Source organism: Oenanthe melanoleuca, chromosome 8, assembly GCF_029582105.1.
Source record: "Oenanthe melanoleuca isolate GR-GAL-2019-014 chromosome 8, OMel1.0, whole genome shotgun sequence".
NCBI classification, from domain to species: Eukaryota; Metazoa; Chordata; class Aves; order Passeriformes; family Muscicapidae; genus Oenanthe; species Oenanthe melanoleuca.
The window spans coordinates 10,349,871-10,377,499 of NC_079342.1; the positions used below are offsets into that span (position 1 = coordinate 10,349,871).

At 38.4% G+C, this 27,629-nt stretch overlaps 1 protein-coding gene across 4 annotated transcripts; it reads right to left on the reverse strand.

The window, feature by feature from the left end:
* Positions 1–1,413: 1,413 nt before the first annotated feature.
* On the reverse strand, positions 1,414–27,029 carry TLCD4 (TLC domain containing 4). 4 transcript variants are annotated; one of them, XM_056497561.1, is made up of 8 exons: positions 26,832–27,017; positions 25,901–26,020; positions 21,816–21,981; positions 17,291–17,380; positions 14,375–14,433; positions 12,421–12,515; positions 10,553–10,626; positions 1,414–7,325 (listed from the first exon to the last, which is right to left on the reverse strand). In XM_056497561.1, the coding sequence occupies exons 3-8, from the start codon at positions 21,968–21,970 to the stop codon at positions 7,010–7,012; spliced, it is 789 nt and encodes a 262-aa protein (XP_056353536.1). In that variant the 5' UTR covers positions 21,971–21,981; positions 25,901–26,020; positions 26,832–27,017; the 3' UTR covers positions 1,414–7,009. The 4 variants fall into 4 exon arrangements, with proteins under 4 accessions (XP_056353536.1, XP_056353535.1, XP_056353534.1 ...); XM_056497560.1 differs by lacking the exon at positions 25,901–26,020 and having other exon boundaries at positions 26,832–27,029; XM_056497559.1 differs by lacking the exons at positions 25,901–26,020; positions 26,832–27,017 and adding an exon at positions 26,530–26,747.
* Between the last annotated feature and the right edge of the window lie 600 nt (positions 27,030–27,629).

Consider the following 27,629-nt stretch of genomic DNA (forward strand, 5'->3'; position numbering starts at 1 on the left):
ATTGTATAGATAATAATTTTCACCCTATGCAAGATGAGCCAAGTAGCAAGTATTTTTTTAATCAATGTAAAGCCTTCTTTACAAAGAACACCAAGGTCCCAATCTCAATGAAGCACACAGTCTACCCACAGCAGAGCAAAAGAAGATACCATAGTAGCCAACCTTCTAAAATATGAGAGATATCCATTGCAAAAACTGATTTCTTTTTAATCTTACTGAAAAATTATCACACCAATATGAGGAGAGAAACAAAAGTTTTCAGCAAGAACACAAAAAAATAATTAAAAAATGGGGAGAAAATGAAAAGCAACTGCATACCCAAACAGACAAAGAAGTGGATACACAAAATACTTTCTATATCCTACATCTTAGGGAGAGATAATGTTCCTTACACTTTAAACAAGATTTGTTGAATGCATCAGTTTAAGAATGGCTCACTGAATGGCATCCCTTGTTCTCAGCCATGCTCAGGCTTCCTTTCCACCATTCAGAGTTAAAAACTGCCTGGTGCCAATACAAAAGCCTCCTACCAAGCCCCATTGTCCTTCCTCAAGCAATTGGAAATCTGACCTATATAGCATCTGACCCCAAAGAATGTCTGTTCCCAGAAACTCCCACTCACTTGCTAACAGACCAACTCGCTAATAAGTAGTTCACTACACTAGCAGTGTAAAATTAGCACCTTAAGTGTGCAATTTACAAATGCAACTAAATACCTTTCAAAAAATGAGAAGAAAAAAATCAAAAGCACCGGACTGCTTTGTGTTTTCTTCTAATAATTTAACCACTGCATAGCACATAAGAAAAATGAGTCATTCCTGTGCTTGGAAGCCAGTGCTTAAGATATAAAACATCAGCAATCTCTAAGGATGTTCCAAGAAACCTGTGGGCTTTACCAAACAATTCATGCTTCCAAGCACATACAGAACCTAGAAATTGCCAGACTGAGGAAATTAATTGCCCATCTTAGTATTCAGTAAGGGACTGTGTAGTGCATCATATTTATAATACGCTGACAACAGCAGCTCTTTATCCCCAGAGCCTTCAGACAACTGTCCAGCCTATGCCCTGACACACATGGTATTACAAGACAGTGCAATATAATTACATTATCCAATCCAAAAGTTCTACCTTAATATACAACAAAAATGTATAGTTTAACTTACATTCCCAGCCCCAGTGATGTCCTACAAAGAATTTCAGCATTCAAAATTCCAGCACCTGAGCAACTGTGGGGCTCAGACCTCATACACCTTCTTTAAAATAAATAAGAGATACAGCATGAAATCTCAAGATACCATAAAAACCAGTTGTTTCAGAATTGAACCCCCCTAAAACTGTTCTTTCATGATGCACTCATGACAGGTACATAAGCTCTTATATTAAGAAAGAAAAATTCACAAAATAAGAAACTGTGTTCCTTTCCTTTATTATGATGCACCAATACCTTGCATACAACATGCAATTTATTGCTTATTGACATTATTGCATATATCAAAGGGAAAAAAAATCAGCCAATATAATTTTATGCAAGCTCCTAAACTGTTCAAACAAAATACAGAAATGCTTTACAATATCACTGAAATGCTAACAAATAATTCAGATTCTTTCTTATAATAAAAAGTAAATTTAAACCCATAATACTTAATTCACCTTACTATGATGGATTACTTTTATCACCAATCTTCAGAATTGTTATATTGCATTTTTAAGTTCTTGTGCCATCATAAGGATTGCTACTCCAATCAGGTCACATTACTAGTTGAATTTAATAATGTAATCCTGACATTTTGTGACAGTATTTGAATTTTTACTGCAAACCAGATTGTCAAGATTTACCAGAAATCAGTCTAGCAGAATCTACCATTTTTGTCCTTGCTCTGCACATAAGATAAACTCATCAAGTTTCTTCTTAGACAGAAGAAACTATAAACATTTCAAATTACAGGCTCCATTACTTATGCCTAACTTGTAACTCATTTGTTCCAAACAGGTTTTCTAATTTGATTTTATAACAGGTTAGCTGTGCTTATTCTACATAAATAGGTATGTGTCAATACTGAAGAAAACACTGTTTGGTAAATGCATGCTAGAAACAAATCCGGGATATTTGGATGTGTGCATATTAAGTGTGCAAATTATATGGCAAGCTCATGATTAGCCCTTTTCCTCCCTTCCCCCTATGATTTGATGGATTTTTCTCGTGAAACTGGAATAGGATTACTATAAACAAAACCACATTGCATTCAAAATTTTGTATTCTGTATTACAGCTTAGTATTCATATTTAAATGTTGCTTTCAAACCTAGCAAAATTTTAAAAATACCAGAATTTAAAAACATAGAAGACAATTTACATGCAACATGTTCCATTTGGGTGCAGCTTCTCATATACTTAAATATTCATAGGCTCATAAAAGCATGTCCTGTCCACAAGACAAGTACAATGTTTGACAACCCACAAAGATTAAAAATAAAGATACAATACAGAATATTTTATTTGCTTTTATACTTTCAATTTCAGTAAGTAGGAAGTTCTAAATAGCACACAATCATTATGTGGTTGATACGAAGCCATGCTGATCTCTTCATACTTCACTCTCTTAAAGACACTTCTTTTACTTACAACCAGTTTAAAAAATGTATAGATTTTGTATTAAACAGATGCCCCCTCAGTGCAAGACATCACACAACAAAACTGTTCTCAGAAGAAATTTTGCCAAAATATTTCTTGTACCAAACAATACAATTTATTCTTCATAGCTACCTTCCATTCTTTACTGAGCTATAAAGTGCTTGGTTATTATAAATAGAACAAGACTTTCAAAGGAGGTAGCTAGTAGAAATTTTTAATGGATAAGAAACCTTACCAAGTGTTACCATCCAAAAGTATGATTTGATGCTTTATCCCAGATCTCTAAACAACCCAGGCAGCACATATTTCATCTTCTCTGCCATAAAAACAACTTTCAAGTTGCTTTCAGAAAATCCTGTCTAACACATTTTATCCAGGTGTGGATGACTGTTAAAAGTTCATAAATATTATCACTATTTCCATCTGACTAATGTCAATCAGGGTACCAGCAATGAAGTACTGTGCTTTTTCTGCCTGTATTCCATAGACAGAGAAATCTGACCAGGAACGAACATTCCCTCGTGGAGTTCCTTGTAGCCAGATAATGCTGCTGTACAGTAGACTTAATATATGAAAGGGGCTTGCAATACTTTTCAAAGTCTTCTACACTTGCAATTTTCATCTGAAAATTCCTGTCCCTTTCTATTTGTTTTATTCATGGCTTTCAGCAGCATCCAACACTACACCAGACCCTAAGTTGAAGTAATTGTCAAGCAGCCCTTTATTTTCCTCTGAATGGCTCAGCAGAAGCATCACAAAACAAATTTTCAAACTTTTCTATTAAATGTCTTTTACAGAAAGCTTGTACATAAATATGCTTAAACACACTCAAGGCCATGAAAAAAAATCCTCTTCATACAGTAATCAACAATTGGTATTCCATTTTATGCAGCTTGAAAAATTTAAAGAATAAAATTTCATTTTCCATGAAGAACAGAGACACAAACACCTAAACCTTTCTGCTACGTATCAGTCTGCTGTTGTCCCAACCACAGCAGTAGGAAGACATCTGGATCTCTGTGTGTACTCAAAGTCTCCTCCTCCTCTCCTCTTTAAACCTACTTGAATGCATTTGCTCACTTGTGTAAGCTTTTACCCTTAGGTTGTTAGTTCTGCAATATGAGTAATCTTCTCTCACAATATTTTAAAGTAAAGATGGAAGTTATTATCCTCCAAACACTGCAACTAATTTAACTCTTAAAACTTTAGTACAAAATTTGGAATTGTTAAGAATTTATATATCAAGTCAGCTCCCCTCATTTTCCTATGCATATATTTCATTATTAATGAATATAATTAATTATATTTTTAATAAAATTAAGTTATTAAATTATGGAGCTCACTCAAGATAGCATGTACTTACAGAGGTAGAGTAGGCTTCAGAGATGTAATTCTTACCACTGAAGAATTTACACAGATAACCCACACAGCATCCTTGTTGTGTGAGACTCTCCACTGAAATCCACTGAAACATTCTCTGAGAAAATAAGTATTTGAAGTATACTTCCTCTCTCTGCAAGCACTGATTCCACAAATCAGTTACAGAAGACCTGACCTACCATTCTCCTGTAGAGTTCTGAAAGTGGTATTTACTTATCTTTTGATGAAAAATTAAAGCCATAAAAAGGGAAACTTGTATTCCTACACACAGCCTAACCAGTACAAATAGTCTCTCCCATGATCAGCAAGTTAATTTTATGTCACCTGGTATTGAAGAATGGAAAAGAAAAGAAAAACAAGCTATTTTTCACAAGAGTCACTCCTTCCATTTGATATGCCCACAGAAAAGACACCTGGTGACATGCCAAGAGTCTGCTTTTACAATGCATCTCTTAAAAATAGAAGTTTTAAGCCACTAATAAGATATTACATTCAAAAGCATTTGTTATGATGCTAATTATCATGCATTTACTTTTTGCATAAAAAAGCAACGACACAAGCTTACAACATTAAATTTTATCAATATTTCACCATATTTTAAAAATTAATAAAGTGCAATTAAAAAATGGGTGCCACAGCTATCTAATTTGCTGTATTATAAGCTTTTAATGGCAGCTAAAAAGTGCCCTATGTACTACTGTATTCAGTACATCACAACTTTGCTGCCCATTTACTAAAGTCTTTGTTGAAACCACAACTGTTAATAGTTTTTTTCATAAGAAAACTTTCTTCTGATGAATCAGGACTGTAGTAACTGTAATAACTTTTTTTTAATCATAAAATTTAAAGCTAATGCATTACAAAATAGATTTTTCATTTTGTGCAGCAATCCAAAATACTAGCTGTTCTAAAAGAATTATCCTACCGCCCTCCAATCCTGGGTAGTTAGCCAAAGTGTAGTATGCAGAATTTTGGATTGTTTTTTTGTTTCTAAATCTAGTTTTAACATCAATTTTATTATAGCTTGACTTACTTTTTTTTTCCCCCCTATCAAACACAAGTCTATCTAGAAGTGGAAGAAGTAGATCATTTTAATGAATGGCCTCCACTGAGAACAAAATATTTAAAATACTGAAATATTAAAATCAATGCAAGAAATTATAAATTTCAGAAACTTTTCATGAATTATCAACCCTAAGAGTTGCTCCAAATGGTCTTCTCAACTTTTTCTTCTTACTTCCCTAAAAAGAAAAGCAGACTTCTATTTGGAAGCATACTTCTCCAAAATGTTTGAATTTACTCGATTTTAGAACAGCATTTTCAGTGGGGAACTAAACTCCCTGCAGCTGCCTTGGTTAAAGATTCCAGCCCATGCAGCCCTCTTGGGTCTCTCCTGCAGTTTCTGGGAGAGGGGAATGGCAAGTCCCTCACCAGGGAGGCCAGCACGGGGCACTCACACTCTGACTGTGGAGAACAGAGCTCGTGTCACCCAGCTTTGTCAGAGGGAACAGGACTAGTCACCCAAAACAGGGTAAATATGCTTTCTGTTTAAAAATAAACTGCTTTAACAGATTGCTACAATAATTAGATGTGTGCTGAAGTGTCAGTGAAAATGATCGCTTTTAGCACACCTACACCAAGGCAATAAAACAGAAGTTAATCAGTCACAATTCTAGTTAAAAGAAGCAAAACAAAACAAAACTACACATAAATATAGCTCTCAAAATAATTTTAAATAAAAGATAACTCAGAATTTCCTCAAATTCCATCACAAATGATATTTAGGACTATTCCTAGACGGTGAGATTCTTCCCTGACGACCTCCAAGCCTTCAAGCTCACAGACAGAGTAACTGAGGATCTATTGACAAATGTGTGGTTTAAAACAAAAATAAAATTTGTGTCTGCAGAGGTCAACTCTCCCTTCTACAGAATTACCATAGAGCTTTAGAGGAGTTTGGCACAGTTAATTAAAGAGTGTTCTTAGTCACACCTCAGATTTCTGACTTGATTAACAAGGAGAATGTGACAAAAACCCTCAATGCTTCCTATCAAATAGGTCATTTTTGTGGTAAAAGAAAAAAGTATTACTTACACATCACATATACAGAAGATTTTTATATCTTTGCAATTAAACTTTGAATCCAAATAGCCAATGGTTAAAAATAGTCTGAGAAGAATTGCAGCACTTCTGAAAGGTAGTAGCAGCAAAGGAAAAAGCACTTCAGTAAGAACTATGCCATTTCCACACATCATCTACCATATTAACTTACAAAAAAAGTTCCATGGGGAATTTAGATGTACTATTGCATTAACCTAGCACAGCAAATGGGAATTCTTCCCATCAAAGTGAGAATTTTAACAGCTTTTAAAATATCATGTGGTCTTATAATACAGCATTTTAGATAAAACTATTTCATAAATTTCCCAAAATGGTTTGCATTCATATAAGGCAGAACAAAAAGCAGTAAAAGACTTCATAGAATCAAAGCCAAATTTTTAGCTTTTCTTGCAAAAATTAAAAAGTTGTCAAGAATGAAATCTTGATTGTTTTTCCTAGAAGAAAACATAGAAACGTGCCTGGAAAATTGCACCATATCAGGAGTTTGGGGAATTTTTCATTTTCTAAAAAAACAGATATGTCAGTAATCACTGTATTTATAAAACATTTTAATCGGAGAAACCTGAGAGAACCACTTTGAACACACTGGTGGACAATAAGCAAGTAACCAGTCTGCTCCTTTCTAATTTCTGGTGCTTGCAGCTGCTTGGAACAGGCATGTGGAACTCATCTGTGAGAGCTTTGCTCTTGTTCCTCACTGGGCAGGATCCGAGCGTGGCCCTGGGCGTGCAGGCAGTGTGGCTAGGGAAAGAGTAAGGTCAGTACAGAGGTAATACCTTGTTTCCATGACAGGAGCATTCCATGGCAGAAATGTGCACTGTTTCAGTGAACCCAAATTATTTTCATAGCAGAAATCTCATTTTATGTATGATTTCTAGGCGGATTTTCCATTTCTGTGAGTTTTCGCTTCCTCCCGTCCAATAAGACCAATGACCTTGCAGCATCCTTTTGCAATTTTGACCATCCACATCACATTCATAATATCCAAGACAACACTTGAGATAATCCAGGCGCTCTGGGCTGCAAATCCTAATCTCCTGAAACCTTCAGTTCCAAATGAAGAAATGACATGGCTGTAATATACAGGCATGACGGCAATCCTCACCACGAAGAACACAACTGTCATCAGCATACCATTGATGATGTTGGCCTTTGAAGATTTGGGATATCCCAGTACTTCAAAAAACCACCTGCAAAAGAAGTGTTCACAAATACCAGGCAGACTTGAAGCCATCTCATTAAAAATTATTTTACTTCATGTTTATTTTTAATACATTAATTGCTTAATTGCTTCGACCTTTGTAATTTCTAAATTATTGCACTTTGTCTTGGCTTAGTTACAAATCCTTCTGCTTGGCTGCACTTTTTCCCCACCACTTAAGCAGTGTATGATATCCAGTACACTCCAGAATAACACACACAAGCTCTTGATATGAATTGTGAACCACTTGGCAACCCCTGTGCATTTCAGTGACTGTTGTGTAATATACAATAATAAAACTATCTTTTAAAATCATAGTGACATATTTATTACTTGCTATTATAGTTTATACCAACAGCAGCTAAAATTCTTTGTCTCACTGAAAGAAACTCTAAAATTGCACTTGGATTTGGTAATCCAGATGGAGCTCCAATTTCTTGTAATTGTGATTTTCTGACTGCTTCTGTTCAGCCGAAAACCAGAACATTTTCAGAACAAGACATTGTGAACTTTTGATCGTGTCACAACTTGGAATGTTATCCAATGAAAAAGATAAATCTATAAACTGCCTCTCCATCTACTGCTGGCTCATAAATTATCCTTAAAAGAGAACTCTTGCATATTTATTCCTAGATATAGTAGACAGGCATAACTTATCTATTGCTTAGCATACAGAACCTGAAGGTTGAAAAAGGAACAATCAACACCTCTAATGTTTTGTTTTTCACACTTAAACCAGAATAAACAAGTAAAATTTGTGCAGCAATAGCAGGCAGGACAAGAGCAAAATAACTTAAATCACTGTATTCATAATGGGGGATGGGGAAGAGAATGAAAAAATCAGTTTTTCTCAAATAAGATACAAGGCTAAAATTATTTAACAAAAAACAGTTCTAAACCTGGTTTCAAAAGTAATTTTTAATTTAATTACCTACAGATCACAACCTAGGTAAATACACTAAAAAGATTTTCCAGATACCCAGCTCTAACAGAAATATTCTAGAAATCCATTAAGCATGCAAGTAGGACAATTAAATCCAGGCACTAGAGGCAGCAGTCCAGCCCAGAAACAGGATGCCTCACCACAGAAACACTTAGTGACATGATGAAAAGAAAGACCTGGAATGTTTGGGTCAGATTTACAATCAAAGCCTTTACTTTCAATGATATACAATGCAGAGTCAGAAAGTAATGTAAAAAATGGTTTTCAAACATACTGCAATGTGCCCGTATAGGTAATTGGACATCTGTTTAGCAAGTTCCCTTTCCCAGCAAATTAAAAAAAAAAGTCTGTAAATAACACTTACCATTACAATTTTACCCACACAGTTCAGAATTAATTACATAAATGCTGATACTAACATTAAAAGATCTAAATGCTTGGCATGGAGACAACCTCCAATTAGAGATCCCTAACAACAGAGACAGGAAATACACAGACAGTTCTAAGATTAGAATATCTTTTTATATTTTAATAGGAGCTCTTTTGGTAGACTAAAAATGCAAACAAGAAACATAATGTAAGTTATTATCATTATCCATTACTTACTTTCTTAAGGGTCTCATTCACTTCAAATATAATGGAAAAAAAATCATGCACTAATGAGATGACATGCCTTAGTGCAAGGGACTTTATTATCTCCTGCAGCCATTTCTGCTTTTTTGAGAGAGTGCTAAATGTCAGTATTCAAAGACCCATAATCTCACCATAGGCATTTTAAAAGTATGACATAAATTACTTTTAATAGCCAGCTGTACCACAATTCTTTCTAACACCACAGTCTGACAGGTAAGCATCAGTGTAGGAACCCACCTGAAGCCAGGATGACATCCTGTCTTGGCAGAAGCTGGGACAATAGCCACTCACTAGGACATGAATATCAATAGAAACCCTTTTTCCTTCATTAGGTTTGATGAAGTGTTTGTTTAGTCTTTAGTTTCTCTGTGTACACAGACTGATATCCCACTCAACTGCACTGGGGCAGAGGGCAGCAGTCTCTGGAGAACTCCATTATCCCACCCTGTCCTGTAAGTTCCAGTTTACCAAACTAATATTCAAAAGGGACCACAGCACAATATTTTTATTGGTAAGAGCTCTGAGGAATGCTACAGTGCCATAAAGCCCTTCAGAGATTACAGTCACAATGCAGTAATGGGCAATAGCCTGGCTGCAGCAGGAATAGTTTCTATTTGCCTTATCTGGAAAGGAAAACAGATGCCACACATGCAGAAGCAGTAAAGGAGAAATACACCCCAAAACACATGGTTAAGAAAAAGGCAACTGAAACAATGAAAGTTCTCATCCTACCTTGCAAAAAACTGGAGGAAGAGAAGACTGCAGCCCTGCTGAGTACCAAAGCCCCTCACCTGAAGTGAAGTCTGTCTGGGGCAAATCCCTACCCCCAGCTGTGTCCTGGTGGCTGCAGAGCAAGGAGGGAGGCCACCCTCCCCACAGCACCATCAAACTCCAATGACAGCTTTCCCCTTGCTGCAGTACATGGCATTATCAGCCTCCTTTTCTGATACAGCAGCAAATCAGGCAAAAACACTTGAACCAGCTGCCAGGGCAGCTCTGACTCTGAGCTCTGTAGGAGAAACCTCTGCCCATTTCTTCTCTAATCACAGGTGTGAAGACTAACCATTTCAGATTTACTTAAGTCCTCAAAATAACTTGCAGAACTATTTTTAAAATCAAATAAAGAATATACACTTATATTATTCTAGATATTCATATGCATATATTAATATTGATCTACATGTGTGGAATATTGGAAAATAAACTTCAAATTACACAGGGCAGTGCAATTCCATTCTAGGGTTCTGATGACAATATCTTGCTTCTTTTCGTCGTACATGATACCAAGAAAAAACATCCATGTTGAAGATGGCTTTATTATAAAAATTAAATTAATATACAAAAGTTAGTAAAGAATATTTTATTTGTTAATTTTTTGTTTTGTCTTTTCATAAAAAGCTGGCATTTCACACCAAGCCTGGTCTAATCTAAAAAGGACCTTGAGGATGAATACATTACTTATACTGTTGCATCTACAGCAGCAAAAGGTTTTCACAGCAAAAGACTTTCATATAGTAATCCTTAGTTCAATAAACTCCCTCTCAGCAGACACTGGACAACTATAAAAAGACTTCCTAAGTGACAGAAATAGCAATGCAGATTAAATTTTAGAACTATGGAAAACCTCCCTAACCACTTACCGCTGATTGACAAAAGGAGTGGAGAACTCTGCAAGGAGACGGAAGTTTCCAAAATAGGCCAGCAGACCTTCACTCTGGTTAGAAACAAAACAGGCACACAGAAATCAACAATGTACATGTCAGATTGTCATTTAAGTATACACAGAATGATACATCATCTCAGCTTCTTTAAGCAAACAGAGCTTGCCAGCTGTGGCACCTTTCTTGCACTTTCAAAGCAAGTTTTATCACAAAAGCTGCAATTGTCCTTCAGGTATCTCCAAGCAGTAGCTTCTTACTCAAATGGCCATGAAAAGCTGACTAGAGAAGACTTGCACAAGTAGTCATAGAATACTAATTACCATGATGACATTACTGTCGGAAAGAATTATAAGTATTTGTGATTTTTCATGTTTAAACAAGCCCAAACACTGTATGCTGAAGAAAAATCTGCCTGCATTGTTTCAGGAACATATTTTGCCAAAGCATGAAGCCCTTTCTTCCCTCCTGCAGAGGGCAGGGGTGGCCCTTGCCAGCAGCTCTGCCAGGTGCCTGCCGTGCCCAGCTCCTCCATGGGGCACATCCACACCACACCTCCAGCTGAGCTCTTTCCTCAGGGGACACTCTGATCTGCCTTATCAATTGGTTGTGCAGGAAACAGTACCCACTTACACAATTGCTGGGTAAGCAGCAGTTTGCAGATGTAGACATAAAAAAGACTGGGTTTTTCAATTTCCTTGGGTTTCCTGAATGACCTATGAAGTGTGTGTCATGATTCCTCTTTCCCCCACCAAACAAGCAAATATCCACTACTTCAAGCTTTTCATTCCAGTTTGCATCAGAAAAATCTATGTGTTTAATCAAATTCTTTCCTATCCTCAAAAGGCAATTTGGAGATAACATAGTTAGGGGTAACTTTCTCTGAAGACAACAGACTGAGAGCAACACACTGACATCCACAGGCAGAGCTACATCCACATAGCAATAAATGCTTTTAAACAAGTTCACATTAATATTATGCTTTCTGTTTCCTCCAGAAACAACTAATGAATTTTCTGCATGGGAGATTAGCTTTGGTAGTGATATTTTCATTTATCTAAGCTTCAGCTCTAATTAACTTTCATCAATGATAATATTAGCAAATTTAATTATCTTCAACCAGAAACAGAGTATTTCTTTCTCAGTATACTTCAGCCCTTTAAAACACTACATGGGAAATCTGACAGTAATCTGGCATCTCAACATTTTTAATATTAAAAGCCTGGGATCCACACAGTAGGCAAGGTTGGAAAAGACCTTCAAGATCAAGTCTAATCATTAACTGTGCTCTGTGTGCTCACCACTAAACCCTATCTCCAAGTGCCACATCCACATGCCTTTCAGACTTCCAGGGATGGTGATTCCTTCAGTTCCCTGAACACTTGCCTGACCACTCTTTCAGTGTAGGAATTCTTCCTGCTTTCCAAATTAAACCTCCCCTGGCACAGCTTGTGGCCACTTCCCCTCATCCTGTCACTGGTTACCTGGGAGACAGAAGCAGAACATAACCACTTGAAACTATTTCCTTCTAACTTTCCAACTAAATATTCAAGCTTGTGATTTTATTTAAAACCCTGCTCTATAATCATATGAAAAGCCTTTCTGTCAGTCTCTTACAGCAAAACCTGAGAAAGGTTTTTAAGTTCAACAAAGTGACATATTTCTGTTGGAGTGTAACACTGAAAGGGCATGCACTTACCACAAATAACTGATAAAAACATTTTAAAATAACGATTCAAAGTACAAGCATGCCTTTCATTAACCAGTGAAAATGTTTTTCAGCATTGAGGTCTATAAAAACTGTTTCTTTAATCTCATTTGCTTACGTTACAAGAAAACACAGCACTTACCAGTACAAAATAGTAAGCATACAGAGCTGCCAAGTGATGTATTACAAAAAATTTGTCACCAATTGCCTTCCAGTAGAAAATAATAAGCAACAGATCTACAAGAGAACAGAAGTAACTATAAAGAACTATTTATTACACAATCATTGACCTCAGAATAGTTTCTCTAAGCTTTAGAGATATACCAAGATATGGCATCAGCAGAAACCCTCTGAATTAATGATCTCTATCCTAAAGCCTTTATTCAGTCAAAGCATTAGGAAAAAATATTCTCCCAACAATTTCTAAAAATTAATACTTTCCACATCAATGGAAATACAGATGCAATAACTTTAGCTGAAGTATCTTGGAAGAAAAAGGTGGATCCTTAATCTCATAGTGACTTCACACTTATGACTCCAAAAATCTGGAACAAATTACCATAAAAAAAAAAAAAGGCAGGTCTCTAGGGGGCACAGCAAACATACAAATACATGCAACAAATGCAGGGATCTATTACAGAGAACTTCTGAATGAAAAAATAAAGTATATTAGCAAATTTGGAACCATTTACCAAAGATATTTTGCAAGAGGTATTTGGAATAAGAAGCATATTTGCTTTATTAAATCTAAATGTTCTAATTACTGCAAAAGTAACATAGCAGATCCAAGTTAGTATTAAAAAGAAAGCTTTAACATAAAATAAACAAAAAAAACCACCACCAACAACAAAAAAAAAAAAATTAAAAAAAAAAATAAAAAAATCTTTCTTTTCCCAGGATGGTCTGAGAATTCTGAAGATTTTATTCTCTGTACTGGAGTAAGTAATTTCTGTCCCTACTTACTGCAAATAAGTACTTTGGACAGGAATATTATTGACCAAGGTTTAAAATCAAAGACTTTACCCCTGTGCCTTTCTTAAGGCCAGTGTGTGCCTTAATCTCTTTAATATTAGCTATCCTCAGGCAGGGCTCTACATCATCTGACATAGCTGCTCACTTCCTATTAATAATTAAACATCAACTATATAGGGAAGTGAGAGAGAATGAGTGGTCAGGTTGAGATGTCTGTTCAAATGCATTCATTAATTCATAATGAAAGTTGAATGTATAATTATTCAAAAATAGATACTGATTAATTTAAACATAGTAGTTGAAGCTATGAAAAAACCCAGACACAAAGTAATGCCCAGAGTAACAGAGCATGCTGATCACCAGATTCCACTGAGCTGAGAAATCTAGTATGAGATAACCAAGTCTGTGGCCCAGTATCTGACCAGAGACTTCATCCTAACATGAGCAGATTTCACTGAAAATAGTCCAAGTCACAAGTTTTTGCCTTGATAAGCCAGTATTATCCCCACACAACATAAAAGAAAGCTCCAAAGCATTTTGTAGCAAAATTCTCATGATAATTTTAGTTGAGAGCAAAATTAAGAACATAAAACGTACGTAGAAATAAATAACATACAAAGTAAATAATTTTAAATTTCCATGTTTTATACATGACTGAATTTTGGCTTAAAGTGAGACTAAAAGATGGTCAGGCAGGATCCTTTGGTATCATTTGCCTCAGCTTGTACTGAGGGTTTCTAAAATTCTTCTGCCAGCATTGAGGTTACAGATAGAAGAACTGTGAGTTGTAGGCACTGTGGAGAGAGTGAAGGGCACTGCTCTAACACCTCAATTGGCCAAAGGACAAAACTGGGCTGGAGCTGGTGGTTGCACATCAAACCATCACAAAGCCACACAATGGCATTTCCTCAGTGCTTGGGGAGATATTCCATCTCTCATATCTGCTACCAAGATCCTGTGATTTCACCACAACCCACAAATCCATCAGCAATTTTAAAAGCCACAGTAGAGACTGTATTGTATGCACACATCACATCTTCACCACAGTGGCTCAGGATAAACATATAGGTGTAGTGACTCAATAAATAAACAGGTCATGCATGTTATACACGTTGCATAATTACCAGAAATGAGGTAGCCTGTGGTAATAGCAATATTCAACTTCACAATTGAAGGGTCACCCCTGTAAACATACCAAAAACACATAGTTACAGCCTAATTTGCAAAGGACATACACATCTCAAACACAATGTCCATCAGGACACATTATTCTTGGCTCATCACTAAAAGCTTACACAATCTAGTTAAGAAAGGTTCTAATCATAAAAGTGGATTCCTTTTCCACCCAGATACAGGACACCTACTAACTACCCTAATCAGGATCAACCCCTGCCTTGGCACAGAGACTGCCCCAAGAGCCTTGCTGGAGATTTGAACTGAAACCCAGCAAGCACTGTGCTGGCTTCTCAGGAAACTGAGGATAAAAGAGAACAGCCCAGTGGCTGTCTCTTAGCCCTGTAACTGACACACTGTGTCTCCATTTTTGTTTTCTGCCAGTGCTAAAACTTCAGTAAGGATGACAAAAATATCTTGCTCAGCTGGTGCTTTTCATATTCATAATCAGATGGATGCTTGTAGGGAAAAACAGAGTAGAAGGACACAGGAAAGGAATTATTTGCCAGTTCTCTGGAGCCAAAAAGCTTTGAGCAGAAATGCTTTTCAGAGTAGTTTCCACACCTATCCCTTCCCTTTTGGTGCCAAACATTCAGCAGGCAAAGCTAGTAGCACACACACAACTTCAGTTCCTCTAGAATGTTCAACAAACCCAAGCCTGTGACTACAGCTCAAGAAAGGGAAGCATCCACATCACAGCAAGCAATGTTTGTTCTTCCCTCCACTGTGCTCTGTGCATTCCTACTTTGAGGAGTTTGATAAGCAAGTCTTTTTTCCTTGGTATAAGGACTGTTAATTAATTTTTTAATTAAATTGTGCAACTAATCTAGCTATGTTTTGTTTAAATATGAATTGAGCTTCAAGTGAGAGGTCAACAGATCCATAAAATTTTGACTGCTCAAGACCAGCTGTGAAAGCAATCCTTGTTATAAACCTTTCCAGACAAAAGGAACCTAACTGTGCTTACAGCCAACCCCAATACAAACTCTGCCTCAGCCAGAACACAGTAAAAATGCTATTACTTAACTATTTTTTCTTAATCCTATTGGAATGGAGCAGTGGAGAGATTTCCTGTATTATTACAATCTGATCACTAAATTGTAAAGCTTTCTTAGTGTCTAAAACTAATTGTTCCCCCAGTGAGAGGGCAGTTTACAGGAAATTAGGACTCACAAAACCAGAATTCTGCTGTTAGGTGAAGAAAAGTAATTACTAGGAGAGTCTGAAATTCACTCCATCTCTTAAGATTGGCCACAGAAGTTCTTTTAAATAGAGCTTGAAATGGGAACATTTTTCCATGGCTTCAAAACTTGATTTCATGAGCTACATATGTTGTGGCTGAGTGCTTCTTTAGGTTTAGACATAGAGTATAGACAGATGTGCTCTCATAACTTTAGCAGAAGCTCTTTACACAGAGCCCTCATGTGAGAGCTCCCAGCTGCAGCAGCAGCATCATAACTAAATTCTAAGGGGTCCCAACACACTTCAGCATATCACCACCAAGACTAAGCCTGCACTCAAGAGCCTTCACATTCTCCAGAGAACATGCAAAAGACTGAGTATATGAAATTGGTTTCTTGATAATGGTAGACATGACTTGACTGGATGAGACAGGGAATGGTTCACTTCCCTTTTTTCCCCCAGAGATGGTCACCTTGTATCAAATCTTTCCTAGGCTTCCTAAACCAACACTTCAACAACATAAATGGCTGCACTGTCCATCTGTCACATCCCTTCAAGAAGAGTCCATGTTAGAACCCCAAATTATTCTCAATAAATGGAGAACTTAGAATTTAGCCTAAAATGGTCCAGATTTCCTGACTTATCTCCTTGAATGGAAGGTGCAATGGAGTTAATGAACCCTGATGTTTGCAGGCCAGTTTTGATGCAAGCAAGAGCCCTGAGTGACAAACAGGGAGTGACTTGAATAAGCAAATGGGAAGAACTATCTCTGGTGATTGCCAAGGATGCGTGTGACAAATGAATGGCACGTGAACGGCCAGATAGAACAAACAAATGTCCATATCACTTTCTTCAAACTTCTTTGAAGATACAGAGTCATATAAAATGCTAATCAAATTTCAAACTTGAAAAACTGTAATGACTGTGAACAGTCATAGGAAAGAGCCTGTTCTCCTATGAAGCTACAACTTAATCCACTTATTTACGTCTTCTCCCTCTCCTTATCTGATCTCTACCACCTCCACATTTTCTACCATGTGATTCTCACCACCACAAAAACAATTTCTACATCATCTATGTTAGTCTCTAGTACATACAGAAAAAAAGGAAAAGTTTAATGAGAAGTCCTAGACCATCAAAAAATGTCACACACGTTGTGAGCTGATGCTTCCCTGGAGCTTACCAATGCTCCAGTTTTTGTTATGATCTACTGTATCTGTTTTCAGGTATTACCTGACAGCAATACCACATTCCCTCTCCATTGAACTCAAACTCTGTGCAGGGTTCAATGTTCAAAACTGTTTGCTTTCACACAGATATACACTATTCAGATCTGCTCCAGCTTTTCAATTTCACTTTAAAATTATTACTGTAAACAGCAGAGTTTCAGTCATACTGACTGATAGTTACAGTTTATTCTTTAGTAATTTAATATGCTATTTCAAATCAATTGCTTGTATTTTTTCTATTCCACTTCACAGAGACACATTGAACTAAGCCATTAATACTGACACAATAGTTACCAAATTTTCAAATAGTACAGACATAAAAATGAACACATCACAACTGCATATTTTAATGGAAAATGAAACAATCATTCAGTACTTAATACACTGCAGGATTTTTTTCCTTCTCAATTATGTTATTTTACTGTGCAACCACAACATACATGTAACATGCCTTACCAGAGAGGGTCAGCATTAACAGCATCATCGTACAATAAAATATACAGGCAAAACCCTCCAACCACCAGGGCATGGAATGTGGACACTGTCCTGCAAGAGAGAGCACAGTCACAAGGAGGTACTGCCAGTCACAACTTCCATACTGTGCTTAAGCTAGGATGCTTCCAAAGGCATTCTCAACTGCATCCAGACACTTCTGTGGAAGACAATCATCTGTTCTCTATGCTACACCCAACCACTTACACAATGACAGGTAGGAAAACACAGTCAGAAAGAATCTATTAGATTGGAGTGGGATTGGGGATATTAGATACAAAAAGTATTAAAAGTAACAGAGATCTAAATTTTCCTCCAATTATCCCATATATTAACATATCCTTAAGCTCTCTAACAAATGTTTTCTGTATTGTCCCACTTGCTGGAAAATGTGTGTTCAATTTAATACTCAGATAAGCCTGGGAGTCCTGCAACAAAAGGTTTCTCCTTTCAGGCACCAAATTAAAAGACCTATAATAAGTCTAGTTTGGGTTTGGAAGGTGGCATTAAATGAAAAATCCTAAGCTTCAGATAGAATTTCTAGTGCATTTGAAGTAGATTCTGATTTTCAAAGAGAAAACTTGTCTAACAGGACATTGTGCTGAGTACCCAAGGTATAATAGCTACAGGTTTATATCAATTAGCAGCTTGGTATTGGACAAGGGAAATATAAAATAAAACTCACAGCAATCAAAGTTGCCTTGTCCCTACCTGGGTACTAGACACATTTTTTCCCCAAAGAGAACAGTCTCCACTTTACAGGCTGCATGCACAGTGTAGATAAACTGTGCATGTTAAAAAGCACGCACTTACAGAGAAATATCTATTTACAGAAGTCCCAGCAGGGTTTCTGCCAGGGCCATTCCTGCCCTTTCAGTCCACATGTATTCTTGGAAGGTAGAACAATGCAATGGGCAAGGCTCCAAAATGTGTAACCTTCCCGCTCTAGCCATGGGTTTAATACAACTACAAGCTGCACCTAGTACTGTGTAGCTACTCTCTGCTTTCCCACTTTCCAAGTGTAACTAGAAAGAAAAAAAAAAAAAAAATGTGAAAAATTATCCATAGGGAATCACAGATACTTTTTGAAAGATAAGAAGTTCAGTGCTGTCTGATTGGAAACACTTCACACCATATTCACAGCACCAACAATACACACACAAATGCACAGATGCTGTTAGTTATTATTCTTGTCTTTATACATATTGAATACATGTATTTGGAAGTCATTAATATTTTAGATATCCTTAAGGCACTCTCAAGAGTTTAAGCTCTACCATGCAAGATTTGAAGAAAACATCTTATTTCCTGCAGAAGACTTGCAAAGAAAGAGGTTATAATCCCTACTCCATTTCCAGAAGTTATATTATGATCTATTGGCAGTAGAAGATTCTGTAACTTTTCATAAAAGAAACTGTATTTACAATTTATTTCACTGTGCTATTTTCAGCAGCTTTTTTCAATAGTGTTCCAGAAAATGAATGGAGATTAGTATAATATGAGTAGTCAAAAACTGGCTGAGGACAATTAATAATCATTATAGCACAGGCTGCACTTCTGCCCTCTCTTCTTTTAACAAAGAAAGAAAATTTAATTATCCGAATTTTAATGATAATTAATAATTTCATTAAAAGGTCTACTCTTGTAACACGTGATTTAAAGTGATAGGTACCTTTCTTTTTGAAAAAAAAAAAAAACAACAAAGTGCAGCATGCAATACTATTGTTTAAGAAGTACCTGGAATTTTTGAACTTGAGGAGAGGATAATGCTGAAAAAAGGAAAATTTGTCCTAAAATATAGCTCATTAGTTTACAGTTGTAATTTGTCTTTGAAGAGGTTGTTTATCTGAACCTTAGTGTTTAGAATACAAGCTATACACAAGCAGGGCACTTAATGGGGGTGAAATAAAAGAAAAAGCAGATTTCCTCCTTAGCTCTGGACTTTGAAGCTTCTCCATAGAAGATGGGGCAGAAGGGAAACAGTACAACAGTCCATTTTAATAAGGAATCTAGGTCAAGCTATCAAGCTCTGTTCATTTCCTTGAAATTTTTTTCAAAGCTTGCATCCTTTAACTCCTTATTAAGCTGCAAACAAAAAAAGTTGCAATGCTAGGTTGCAGTCTTGCTCCTTTATTACTGAACAGATTTTTTTTTTTCACAACTACTTAATAGCAATAAAAGCATGTATTACAGGAGAGGTGACAGGAATATATGCACAACAACTTGAAGAGTTATACTACATCTGTGACCAAATAGTTTTTTACTCAATTTGAGTGTCCACATACTTTAGATGCCAGAAGCAATTACTTTATTGGTTCATAATCCTTGGAAGGTCAGAATGAACAAACTGACAGCATGGAAAATACAGTCAAGAGCTCTAGCTCAAATGCTTGATTACAAAGCCCTCCAAACTGTAACAATATATTCTCAATGCTACAGCTCATTTGAGACAGATGCCCTCTTCCAGACCCAGCTGAGCTGATAAAAATGCATAACCATCCTCTGTGCCAGTTTCCTTAGCACTGCCAACAGAATCACTTGTGTGTGCACTCCCTACACCAGCTCAATACAGGACAAAATAACAACCATCTACTTTTAAATAATTTAAATGAAACCAACTGATTTTACTGGGACATAGTAACTGCCTCTACCTGCAGAATAAATACATACTCATCTGCATTCTCTGCACTTGCAAGGTATTCCTTGAGGCCTCTCTTCATTTTGCTGAAATACTGGAGTGACAGGGCAGTGTGACAAAACACTGTGTTTGGTTAGCAGAGCTGAAGTAACAAGCACAGCTAGCCTTTCTTTCCCTTCATGCCCTCCTCAGTTATAACATCCACAAGATGCTGATGAGCCATGCTTTGTGTTTCATGCCTTCTGACTCCTGAACTGGATGAAGCTCAGCATCTCAACCCATCTGTGTGCTAACATCTACATCCTGCTATCAACCCCAAAGAAAAACAGAGGTAAAAAAGGACAGTCTGGGGTACTGTATCAAGTTGAGCAGTTAAACACCTTATTACAAAGTAGCCCAGAGATTATGGAGCAGCTTATTTCCAGCACACTTGTGATGTGTAAAACAATTCACGTTATTATGCAAAGCACTACACCAGCATAGCACCACCAGGCATGGGGTGAGTTCTCATAAAGCCTATTATGCAATTAAAGGCCATTTGATGTGGCTTAGAGACAATAATTCAGCTTCACATGGAAACAGTTTCATTTACTTTCCTGTCTGCCTCTATTGTTAATTGTAACAGAGAGATAAACCTAAGCTGCACTGATACTGTGAACTGGCATCCTGCACAGCTGTTCTGGCAGGTAGGTAATTATTCAAAGATGGAACTGAAATCAAGATGGTGCCTTTAAGAACACTGCAAGTGGACACTTGCCAAATGGAAGGGCAAGGCTATTTGAGTTGCTAATGCTGCCTAGAACAATGGAAACAACTTTAAAAGTATCCACCTGATACCAAACAGCACTGAGGAGGAATAGAAATGCAACTAATGCATTTTGAGTGCAGTGACAACCACACAGAACACATTTTTGAGCTTTAAATTTGGGAAACATCTGAAAAAATACTTTAAAGTTATAATAGGCTACTCAAAGTTATACTGCACCAATTATTTTCAACTGGAGAACCTTGTGTACTATATACATTGTTTCAGAGTAGTATGTTGCAAATAAAACCCCATTGATTATCCCATTTTCAGTCACTATCTCACACTTCTTTTATGGCTTAAAAGACTCACAGGTCAAACAAGTTTCTAGAAGTCCTGTATCTGAGGAGACAAGTGAAATGCAGTGGATCCATCCCACTGATGGAAGTGCAGAAACACAAAGGGAGTGAGGAATGTTTTAGGACTGAGTTTCCACAACTCCTTCCTGCACGTGAACCCTGTGTCTGCTAGAGCTTCCCCCTCCTCCTCCTGCAATCTCCTTCCCCAACAACACACACATGAACCTGACTCTCTTCAATGCTACACCAAAGCTTCATTAAATTCCTTGGAAAACCTTAACCTATATGAAACAGTTTGTAGTGTAGTAGCACCAGAGCAGACAGCAAACTGCTTTGCTCCCAAAAGCACAACCACAGATACACTAGGATTTAGAAACTGCAATAGCTCTGATTTTCATACAAGTTTGGAAAGGAATGTTTTCTCTCTTCTCTTACTAGAAGCATCACAGAGCATCCCTTGAGTTTTTTACCTCTCACCAGTCACTGTTTTATTTTTGTACTGACCTTCACTTGGGCATCACTGTCTAACAAACCAGTTAATGTACAAATATTAATAATGCTGTGTTTCCATGAAGGGGCCTCAACATTTCATATGCATTATTTGTCCAGTGCCTAGAGCCAGCCCTCTGATCTTTACAAACATTTAGCTAACAGGGTTTTCTTCAGGCTTACACATACACACACATGTGGTTCAGGTGTCCAGGATTTTAGGTAGGTCATTAATTGTTGCTGTTTTGAACACTCTACCTTGAATTCCATTCGATCTTCCTTTTTTGGCTGAGATTCTTAAAACCAGGTGTTATTCGTGTTGACGCCCAGGAACTTAAAAAGTGGAACAGGAGCTGAAATACAGTAAAACTGGCAACAGCAATGCCAATAGTCAGGCTGCTGAAGGAAGCCATTGTTCTTCAGCCTGTGAAGAGAAGCAGAAGGTAATTTCACTCTATTCTCCATTTAACTATTTTAAGCAAACACAGAAAGTGTTTTTGACAGCAAACTTATTAACAGAAATATTGTTCACTATAAACTTCTACTTGTTCAATGTTTCTACTTAAGCATTAATAATATAAAAGTATGCCCAAACTTTCAGATACACAAGTTGTGTTTTGGGTATTTTTCACATTTGCATATTACATGTTTTTGTGGCCTAAAGTTGTATGTATTTTATCTACACAGAAAATGCAGACCACTGACCAGGGCAACCATCAGCTCTGTAGCCTCCACTCCCATCCCGAGAACCTCCAAAGTTAAAACTTGTTTCACTATTGCCAGATTGACTGCTGCCAACAGGATTTTAAAGCACAACAATGGAATCAGGTAAGCACAGAAAAGAGGTTTTTGGGTCAGCCCAGAGAGGCAGTAGCCTCACTGCAGCTCTGTACACCTTCCAGAGACAGTGGTATCAATTCTCACCGTGCTCAGTCAGGGCTGGTCCCTGTGACAGTCAGGCTGTCACATTCGAGCTTCCTTCCTTCACACAACTCTAACCTTGCCACATCTCCACACTCAGGGGAAAGTCTGCTGTCATCACAGCTCATTGGCTTCTCAGCTGCTGGAGGTTCAGCTATTTCATGAGGTCTAAATACCAAAACAATTCCAAACTTAAGTGTTGGTCTCTAAATGCTTCTGTCATTTTTCCTGAGTTGTCAGTGTTTGCAACACAGAGTGATATTTTCCCAGAAGTCACAAACTTCTGATGTGCATCTCCAATTTGACAGTGAAGTGGTTTACACTCCAAGGCTGGCAAAAGTTACAAACTCAAAAAATGTCAATTTATATTAAGTTGAATTGGAAAGGGGGAAAAAGCCAAATGGCTTCAGTTCAAAAATATTAAATAATTATTTAAATGCCTATAAAAAACTAGCTGTCACTTATTTTAGTTTTACTTAAGAAAATATCTAAAAATAAAATGAAGACTCTTAGGACAGCATAACTTGATGTTACTACAGCAACTTAATGGTCAGCAAAAGTGACACAATGATAAAATGCATTTATGTCCACCTTTATTTCACATGCATTACAGAATGAGTGAACATGCCTTAGATTTTTGAAATTGTATCTGCATTGCAGACGGTAAGAAACTTGAACTTCAGGAGGAAAAAACAGAGGAAAAAGTCCACCATAATAAGAAAATAACTTCTTTTAAAATTACGTACAATATTCTTACTTTGGGATGTAAATACTGAGTATATTGAAACACGTAGATCAGAAAAAATATACTTTCATCTTCAAAGATTTAGAAGCAGAAGGTTCAATGGTCTTAAACTTTTCCCCCTCTACCTCTTTCTTTTCTATTTATTCTCCCAGAACTGAAGACAATAAAACTTCCCCTGACTAGTACCCACAGAACTACATGTATAAAAACAGAATGCAGAACAAATAAGAGCAGATTTGCTGAGTGAAACCTGCCTCTATCATGTGGACTTCAAGTGCTTACTTCAGACCAGCTTTAATTCTGTCCTAGGGACTTTGATGTGCTCCTAGGGCCTATCTTCCTGCCCAGCTGAACCCAAAAGGAATCCAATACAAATCACAGGGGGTGATCAGAAGATTGAGTTCATAGATGCATTTTTAATCTAAACTAAAATCTTGATGTACACACTCTGCAGTACATTGCACCAAACTGATTTGATTCCAATTGTTTTCTGATGACTTGTTCTAGTGCAGCAGCATCTAAGTCCTGCTTACTTTCTAATGTTACTCTACCAAAACTTCCAAGTTCAATTACAATCCTGAATATTCAGTATTCTCAATTCTCCACATACTTCTCCATTTGCCTCTACTGACCAAGAAGACCCAAAACACAAACTAAACTTTATATCCTTTTCATATAGTGTAAAGTACCAGAGAAAATGGGTGTTAAGTTCAATTTTCTAAAACCTTAGCATTTGAAGGAATAAAACTATTTAGTATCTATCAGTTTAAACCCACTGAGAAGCACTGCATAGTGTCCAGCTCCAGATTCTAACCCCAAGGACAAAAACTTTGTTATTACATTATCTCATTTGTAGCAACCAAGTCTTCTCTTGGACCGTGAAAGGAAAAAATAAATTAATTTGGTTAATGAAAGAAGGAAGCCAAAATCCAGGTTAAGTACAATACTCTTCAGAAAAATAGCAAAACCACTGAGCATTAACCACACCTGCTTCATCCTTTTGACTAAAATACAGCGATTCTCATGATGCTACATTTTATTTGTCTGCAGTGACCACTAGTATCTCTGCATTTTAAAGACACTGACATAATCTCTTGGACAAAAGAAAACCATGTTTTGTTTCCTTTCCTTAGTACCAGAAGATTATGTTAGGTAAGTAATGTTTTAGCTTTTGATAGGTGTTCATTTTAGTACAGATTATGGAATTAAACAAACCTTGCAAGCACCCCTTGAAAGAAATTAGAAGACTAATCTTTCTCCTAATGAGCCTGGGGAGGGAACTAATTTTTAAAAAAGGTAAAGTGCATGACTTAACTTTTAGCAAATGCAGCCCATGAAGGAGAAAGGTATGATGGTTTTAGAGAAGAGAGACAGAAAAAAATCAATCACTAAGCCTCTGTGGTTGGTCTCACAGACGCTCAAGTTTTGCAAGCCTGATTTCATATATGCTTATCAAGATGCTGTTTAAGTATAGTAACTACCAGGTCCAGAATAATTTTATGTTTTATCTCAGCAATTAATAGTGTCATTTTTTAATTCAATTCAAGGACCAGGTGTAAATACAGCATTTCACATGTGTTCAGCTATAAACATTATCTCATATCTATAGGTTGTTATTTTCTCATATCTCTAGGTTGTTTTCAAATGTATCCTGTTTAACATGAAAATTTACTGTTTTTTACCAGATTTTCTTTTCATTTACAAGAAAAATTATTCATGTTGCTGAACCTAAACAGCTTGCTGTATTGAACTTGTTGACTTAAAACAAGCACAATTAGGTTCTGATCACAATTTTCCTTGACAGTGGCCAAAGTTAGTAGCCAGGCACCTTCAACTACACTGTGGGGTTTTTTTCCAAGTATCATCTTGTAGCTGTACAGCAAAGTCTGATCAAGATACAGAACTTTGTGGATTATGTATGAGCAGACACTTTATCAGCCAAACTGCATAGTCATTGATTACTGTTCTGTCAGCTGATATGGGGTCTGAGCTAATGGGAGGCTGGTGGGGAGGAGGTTTAGTGAAACTACATTGTAATGCAGGAAAAACAGTACAATATACAGGTTGGTTCTTCGCCATTAGTATTTGCCTTGTTTATATATATATACAAATAAAAAACTCTCTGACCCATTTGCTTAGACAGTAACTACATATGATCACAAGTTCACTCTTGCAGCTTTTCAATGGAGCCTTTAGGTAAATAAATATTACCAAACACCTGAAACCAACGTTTTTCAGCAAGGTAGTGCTTACATGCCTCGTGTGATTTCAAATTACTCTACTGACCCAGTAACTTTGAAAAGGCTAATAGCGCAGGTTTTTTCATCATACTCCACAAGAGCTAAAAATACGCTGGTTTTCATTTGCTATTAACATGCGGTGGTTTTCCTGCAATTCTGTTTCTATGTGAAATTTAGAAGAAAAAAAAAATCCATTCACCCCCAATATGATAACACTATGAACTTCTGATAGAAATAAGTGAGCACTTAATGAAAGAGGATAAAGGAGCAGGAAAGTTATCAAGTGTTGTACCACCAAAAGCATTTAGTATTTACCTTCTCCTCATCTTACTGTTTCCACATCAATTTTTCACATCATAAAAACAAGACACATAAGAGTATAGGCACAAGCCATGGTAAGAAGAAGCAGTGCCAGGTTTAAGGCCCACAGTCCTTACTTCCTTTGAGGCTGGATTTCGAGATGAGTTGGATCAATTTCCAAACAAGATTACACCGTAAAGCTGCTACTGATACCAGGACATCGCGTGAAGTACTGTGCTCTCCTGATCCGCTTAAAACTGAAAGCCAAATCCAATAGCTGTAAAACTTGGCAGAGCAATCTGCAGAGAGCAACACTGGACTACGACTGTTGCCACATTTTATAATAAGCCCAGTAACAAAATATCTGCAGTGCTGGAGCTTGGCTGGGCTCTTGGTTCCGAATGGTAGTCCCTATTCCTTTGATATCTTACTTTGCTCAGTAAGCAGCGTTAAGCAGAAACACAATAAAATTCAAGCTACTCACACTTAAGCCGTTCCCTTTTCTGTTTAAGGCTATTCACACCCTAAACTCCACTCGGCTTTATGCTCTTAGAACACCAAGACACCCGGCAGATAAAGCACGCTTCTCGTAATGTCAGGGTACCGAGGGTGAGGTGGCAGCAGCGATACCAGTGACCGAATTTCCCCAAACCCCGCGGGCAGCCTGGAGCCGCAAATCCCCCGAAGCAGAACCCGCCCAGAGCCGGCGGGCGCGGAGGCCCCGGGCTGACGGCGGGGGACGCTGCCCCGAGCGGGCATCGATTACCTCGGCGTGCCGGGCACCGAGCGGCGCCCGGCGGGCGGGCAGAGCGGGCAGCAGGGCACGGCCAGCAGGGCTCGGCCAGCACCGGGCAGCAGGGCACGGCCAGCAGGGCTCGGCCAGCACCGGCCAGCAGGGCACGGCCAGCAGGAGGAGGCGGCCCCGCGCACCCCGCGCACCCCGCGCTGAGGGACGGCAGCGGCCGCTCCGCTCCGCTCCGCACGGCCCCCGGGGCGGGGGAACGGGGCCGCACCGCCCCCGCCCCGCCAGCCCCGGCCCTCACCGCCTTCCCTCCCCGCCCGCCGCACCTGGGAGCGGGGCTACGGGGGCTGCGGCGCCGCCTCCTCCTCCTCCATGCCTTCCCCGCCGCGTCGGCGACGGGACAGCCCTTCCCGGGCGCGGGATGCTCCGGCGGGGATCGGGTTACGGCAGCCGGAGCCTTAAAGGGGCCGAGCCGCCGCCGCCGCCGCCACCTGCCGCCGCGCTCCGCTCGCCGCCTCCCAGGGGCCGCGGCTTCCCCGGAGCCTCCTCCTCCTCCCGCCCCTCTCCGCGGCCGCCCCTCTCTCTCCGCGGCCGCCCCTCTCTCTCTCTCCGCGGCCGCCCCTCTCTCTCTCTCCGCGGCCGCACGGGCACAGCGCACGGCCCGCACCGCCCCTGCGAGCCGCCACCGTGGGCGCATTGGGCGCTGCTCAGCGTACGCGGTGTTTGTGCTGGGACAGCATAAAGGCCAGGCAGGCAGAGCACCTCACCTTCCAACAACACGTTTAGTCACTGTCTTCCACTTACACAGCCCCGCTCTCTGAAACCTGTCACGGGGAAAATGCTGATGCGACCGTTCGCGCCCTAGGAATCCATTTATGCACTCCTTGGGAAGCACTGTACAGCGCAGAGCCATGGGGAACACACCCATCACAGAGAGAACAGGGATTGCCGAGACTTGCTACTTACTAAATTAATGCTGCTATTTATGACATATTATTTTGTAATTTGACATTTTTGAGCTGTTGTGTTGAAAAACAGAAGGAGACTTACACTGACAAAATTAAATATGATAGATAGACAGTCTTTCACCAAATAGAAAATGTAATAGTCATGACTATTCCTCT

Excerpts from the sequence above, each read along its gene's own strand:
- TLCD4 (XM_056497560.1), bottom strand. The coding sequence starts at position 21,970 with ATGGCTTCCTTCAGCAGCCTGACTATTGGCATTGCTGTTGCCAGTTTT. Across the intron at positions 12,516-14,374 it reads CACAGGCTACCTCATTTCTG|ATCTGTTGCTTATTATTTTC; the intron begins GTAATTATGCAA and ends GTTCTCTTGTAG. Across the intron at positions 10,627-12,420 it reads ATGCTTACTATTTTGTACTG|AGTGAAGGTCTGCTGGCCTA; the intron begins GTAAGTGCTGTG and ends GTTTCTAACCAG.